Source organism: Nelumbo lutea, chromosome 3, assembly GCF_056320005.1.
Source record: "Nelumbo lutea isolate HS-2025 chromosome 3, American lotus-T2T, whole genome shotgun sequence".
Classification (NCBI taxonomy): Eukaryota; Viridiplantae; Streptophyta; class Magnoliopsida; order Proteales; family Nelumbonaceae; genus Nelumbo; species Nelumbo lutea.
In genome coordinates, this window is record NC_142686.1 from 4,532,934 (window position 1) to 4,538,667 (window position 5,734).

Below are 5,734 nucleotides of genomic sequence, written 5' to 3' on the forward strand. Positions count from 1 at the left end.
TCACGATCTTAGTGTTTAAACCATTTCTTTGCTATATCAATGGCTCTTACAAATTCAAAAGCTCAACCTTCTGGAGGTAACGATGCAGCTGAGCTTATTGAATCATGATCGAGCGAACAAATCATCAACCGAATATAACAAACTTAGCAAATAGCAACCTCGCATCACATTTCTAGCCAATAGGAAGCAAAAACGTGTTCCATCGTTTCCCGCCCGAACTTTGATTTTTGCTTTAAATTAAATTAAAGCTCACCCCCTCCCTAGTCCAAACCGTCAAAAGCATATCCCCTTCACTCGTCGGTCCTCCCGTTCCTTCAGTCCTTCCCCCTTGCAATTCCATCGTAGAAACGCCATTAATGGCGATTTTGCTTCTCACATCTCTGATCCTTTTCTCTTTCTTCCCCATCTCCACTCTCCTTCCCCCGTGTCCCGAAACAATTCCCAATGCTATCGCAGCTCTTTCGAATTCTAGTTACGTATCCATGGCATTAACCCTTCAGCTCCTCTGTCGAACCCTGGACGTCCGTTCTTCGTCTGCAACGATTTTCTCTCCTTCCGACGACGCTTTCATTCGATCAGGCCAGCCATCTCTCTCTCTCCTCCTGTACCACTTCTCACCACAGAGACTTTCGATCGCAAACCTCAGCTCCCTTGCGTTCGGCAACACGATCCCTACCTTGTCCGATCATTCTCTCATTGTCACGACGTCGACCTCTGATCCCCAGACTTCCCTCAATGACGTCAAGATCAACGAATCCTCAATTTACGATGATGGATCCTTGGTCATCTACGGAATAGATGACTTCTTGGATCCTTCTTACCAGCTCCCTTTCTCCTCAGTTCCAGAATCGAACAGTTTGGCTTCCGCATGCACAGCAACTCCAGATGTGCACGATCATTCCTCCACTCCCGAAGCTGGTGGCTCTTTCTCTGCAGCTTCGAAACTACTGCTATCACGAGGCTATTCTGTGATGGCCACATTTCTTGATCTGCAACTGATAGACTTGAAAGCTCAGATGAAGCTGACAGTCTTTGCGCCAATTGATGAAGCGATGGAGGAGCGTCTTGGGAGTTACAGGGAATACTCCTCGGTCTTTCTCCGGCATGTTCTTCCCTGCAGGCTTACTTGGACGGATCTCACCGTCCTTGACGACAGAACGGTGTTGCAGACATTCTCCAAGGGCTTTACGATCAGTATCACAGCAACGGGTGATACACTTATGATCAACGGAGTTCCGGTCATATTTCCTGACATGTATTACAGTGATTGGCTTGTAATTCATGGCCTTCGTCAGATGCTCATATTTCCGGAGAAACAACCACCAACTGGAGATTCCTTCTTTGCGTTCAACGGAGCTGAGGAGGAGAGCACACCAGATTTTGGTGGCTTCCATCGGTGAAAAGTCTTCAGACAATTTTGTTCTGTCATCAGCATCTATAAGTTCTTCGCGGTTGTCTTCAATTCCTTAACTTCTCTGCTTTCATCTCTGACATTGAAGCTGTGGCATTTTCACAATGATGCCGGAAAAATGATAATTGATCGTGTTTTACTGAACATTTCTCTTTCCTGATGGCTTTCAGGATTACCGATGTCCAGGTTTACCATTACAGTGAATTCATCAAGCCACTTTAAATAGATAATAGTTTGCTATTCATTTTCATCAACTTGCTATTGTTTCTGTAATAGAGTAACACCTCAAAAAGCAAGCCTCTCTCCCCTGAGTTTTGGATCTTTTTTTGGCCGTCTTTCACATCTACGTGAGTACGTGCTCTCTTTCATTAGCACTATCATTCAAGGCAATTTTATGTGCAACTAGATCATCTGTGGGGGACTTTGAATTAATATTTGCGAAAATTTAGTGCCTCTTGTAGTTTCCTCGGCAACTGCCGATTTCTTTAGAAAAGATTTTTCATTTTTGAGTTGATTCAAAACTTGAACTTCCGTGTTTTACATGTAACATCGTAGGTTATAGAAGTATAAAAGGCCGTGTAGAGTATTTGAACTTCAATTACCTAGCAACTACTATCCTCCTAACCCTTTGAATCTTTAGGATCTTATGAGTTATGCCCTTAACTTCTTCATTTTGCCATCTGATTCCGACAGAAGTGTGAAGACCATCGTAGGGGGCGTTGTCTAATGTGAATTGTTTCCTTAAGTTCAAAAACAAATAAAAACCACAAGGTTTGAATGGGAAACATGTTCTGAAAAAAAATTTGGTTTGAAAAACATGTTTTCACATTTCATTATTCATCTCTCATCATCTTTTATAAATCAAAAAATATTTATACTCCAAAATTTATTTTGTTTTAAAAATCCATCAGCTTGAGGTTTCAAAAATGGGAATTGTTTTTTAAAACAAACCAACCCTTTTTGGCTTGTGGAAATCATAGAAGGTTGGGGCCAGATGATCCGATCCTATTTCATCGAATTCAGATCACCCCTCTTTGGATCGGATCTGATAATAGGTCTGATAAAAGAATGGATTGGATTTGGATCACCCCTATCCGATCTGAGAAGATCCGATTCGATATATTAAAATACATATATATGATATTTATTTATTTATTAATATATCATTTATATTATATTTTTATAAATTTATTATATTATCTATTTATTTATAAAAAGCATACATATATACGATAAAAATAATACAATATACTTGTATTTTTTATTTTTTACTTTATTTAAATTAATATATTTTATTTTTAATAATTTATTAATTTAAAAGAAACAAGTCAGATCGGATCAAATTAGATCTAAAGATCTGACTTACTGTAGAATTCGAATTCGAATTCAAATTGAATCCTAATGGATCTGATCGAATACGACAAAAATAGATCTAAGAATATGCCAAATTTGCCCGTACAAGGAGTATTTTGGTATATTAAAAGTGGATCAGCGTATCAACAATAATAAACCCTGGCTCAACAATATAATACTAGCATTTTTGTTAACTAGAGCTGTAACTAATGAATGAAGATAGTGGAATTTCGTTAGGATCCTACATATACGTGGACATAAGTCAATATGTTGAAGCACGTCGGTCTGTGTATACTGCATTGTTCTCTTCATTTTGATTTCCTTAACATTCTTTTCTATTCTTCGTTCTCTCTTCGCTGTATATATTAATTCGTTGGATTTCTACCACTCACTTCTATAGTATATAATTTAATTTTGTATATATCATGCATATTAATTTACAAGAGTGGGTTCATGTGCGAACATTTTATATAAAATGAGTATAACTTACCTTTACCAAAAAAATCTCTTAAGTGGTTATATATTTATATAAAACTCAGGAATTATAATGGGCTCATGTTAAATTACAATTTTACAAATTTACAATCGGTTCATGTCTGATATATTATTTACAAAGTATTAATTCACATAGACTAGTAATAAGTATGCATTTCTTAGTTATCTATATCTTATTTTTGCATCAGTCTCTCCCTGTTTTTTTCTTTATCAAATTGGACCAGCTTCACCCTTTACCAATTTTACAAGTAGCAAGTGTAAAGAGGAATGCTGATAAACGACCAGGTCTTCCATATCCAAAACCCCCAGGTCTGGTCGAGTCAGGATTTGTCTTAATCAAGTTTTGTGTCATTAGGCTGAACTGTTCCAAACCCATGGGCGTAGTAACATTGAAAACTTGTTAATATAACAGTATAACCTTTAATAACCAAGGTGATACTGTTCATAAGGCGGGGCAGTGCAGACCGGGTGGCTTTGGGTTGGGCTTATCACTTGTGTTGAAAAAAACCTGTAATGAACCTGAACCATTAACATCTTTAATTAATAGTAATAATAATAATAATAATTCCCTTCCAAGCAATAGATATGGTTTCAGCTATCGGCAGTTACATTTTCAAATTAACCATGCTTGTATTTTATATGTTCTCCTCTTTTCACACAAAAATTAGTATCCTCTATAATTCTATTTGTAATACTGCCATCATGACAGACCCAGTATCCTCAATTCCCAATTTCCCATAGAGGATTCAAACAGCCGGGGTCTAAAACCTAGTGAAGCTCTCAAGTTTGAGTTTCATTTCTGAAAAAGAAAACCACACATACAATCAAGCGCCTATTTTCTATTTTATTTATTTATTTTTGTTTTAAGAAGTAATTTCTTTTCAAAGCGGATGGTTTTGATTTTTTATTGAACCTCACAACAAGAAAAACACTTCACATGAGAGAAAACATACTAATTTAATTTGATTGATTTTGCACCAAGCATGTTGACTGATTATTGTCCATGATTGTAACTAGGGTTTGCTCTCCTCAGTCAAAGAATAAGATCAGGCAATCCTCATCAAATCTATCTAACAACCTAGATATATCTCTAAATAGAATGCTTCTCCAATCAAGACAACCAATAATAATCAACAAAGTTGGCATGTCACCACATGTCCAAGCGTCCTTGTTGGCTAATAGTAATACCAAAAAAAAAGGGCTTCGACTATGAGTCATGCTTGCATGAGTTCAACAAGGCCCGATCCAACATTGAGCCGACACAGGTCCTGGGCTTTTAGTACCAAGATCCGGCCTTGACTAAAATTTGGGTCCCAAATAGAGTTTGGACTTTGGACTAGCCTTGGACAGTCATAGGCCCAGGGTGTACACAAGCGTTCATATCACAATTTAAGCGTTCATATCTTATCTGTATCTTATCTTATGATTTTTGTTTTTCCAGTAATTTATTTAATTATCACGATTCCTGAGGCCGTATGCTAATTTTTAGTAAAAAGCCTGATTTTACTTTCCCTTTTTACCCTCTATAATTTTTGTTTTTCCAGTAATTTATTTAGCTATCATGATTCATGAGGACATACACTGTCCATCAAACTTTTTCCAACGATAGAAAATGAAAATGCAAACTGTTAACATGGTTATATCTTGATTTTACTTTCCATCTTTATCTTCATCGATTTTTGTTTTGCAATGTTCTTTTTTTATCATTCAAGTATTTGATTTTATAATAAGTTGCCATGTACACTCTCTGGTTCTGACCTTGTTATTACCCATTATTTTCATTTAATTCATTGCAACCGTCCATAAATTCCCATCAATTATATACATGAAATATAAGGACTGCTAAATGGTGATTGGAGATCCCATAACCAATAATTTATCGTTATTTATGTTTTTGCTGAAATCATATATCAATAAATTATTCTATAAATTCACCCTGATATTTAGAATAAAAATAAAAAATTCATGAACCTTTTTTATGATTAACATAGTGCATGTGAAATCATCTAAACAATAAAGCTTGAAAAGAATACAAAAGACACATCTTATTGAATTAATATTAATTTTAGTTAGAGAATGGCATAAGTAGTGTTTGACAAAATGTTGATAGGAATATAGAGAAGGTGCAGGAGATGGAAAAAGTATTAAGGATCTAATGGAACAAACACTTTTGTAGGAGGCATCAACAAAGGTGGTGATGGGTGATGGCGGCCAAGTTTTCGTGGCCTATAAATCCATAATGTCAATGGTATTGGGATGATCATGCGATTAGACTCAATATAAAGTGAATGTAGAATTCCTTTTTAATAGTGCTTGTCAGTATAGGGCTTGGGGCGTTCTTAAAACAAACAAGAATACAAATCCTGGTAAAGTCATCACTCCAGCATAGAAAGATGATAACTGATGAGGGCGGATTTGGCCCTCCAGTAACATCGGAACATGTGGCTCCACAAAATTCCCAAACGATAATTCAGC

General features: G+C 36.3%; 1 protein-coding gene across 1 annotated transcript; it reads left to right on the forward strand.

The window, feature by feature from the left end:
* Positions 1 to 278: 278 nt before the first annotated feature.
* Positions 279 to 1,813, forward strand: LOC148862484 (putative fasciclin-like arabinogalactan protein 20). The gene has a single exon (XM_088980590.1). The coding sequence runs from the start codon at positions 357 to 359 to the stop codon at positions 1,398 to 1,400; it is 1,044 nt and encodes a 347-aa protein (XP_088836716.1). The 5' UTR covers positions 279 to 356; the 3' UTR covers positions 1,401 to 1,813.
* The last annotated feature ends 3,921 nt before the right edge of the window (positions 1,814 to 5,734 follow it).

Coding starts and splice junctions, on each gene's coding strand:
- LOC148862484 (XM_088980590.1), top strand. CDS start 357: ATGGCGATTTTGCTTCTCACATCTCTGATCCTTTTCTCTTTCTTCCCC.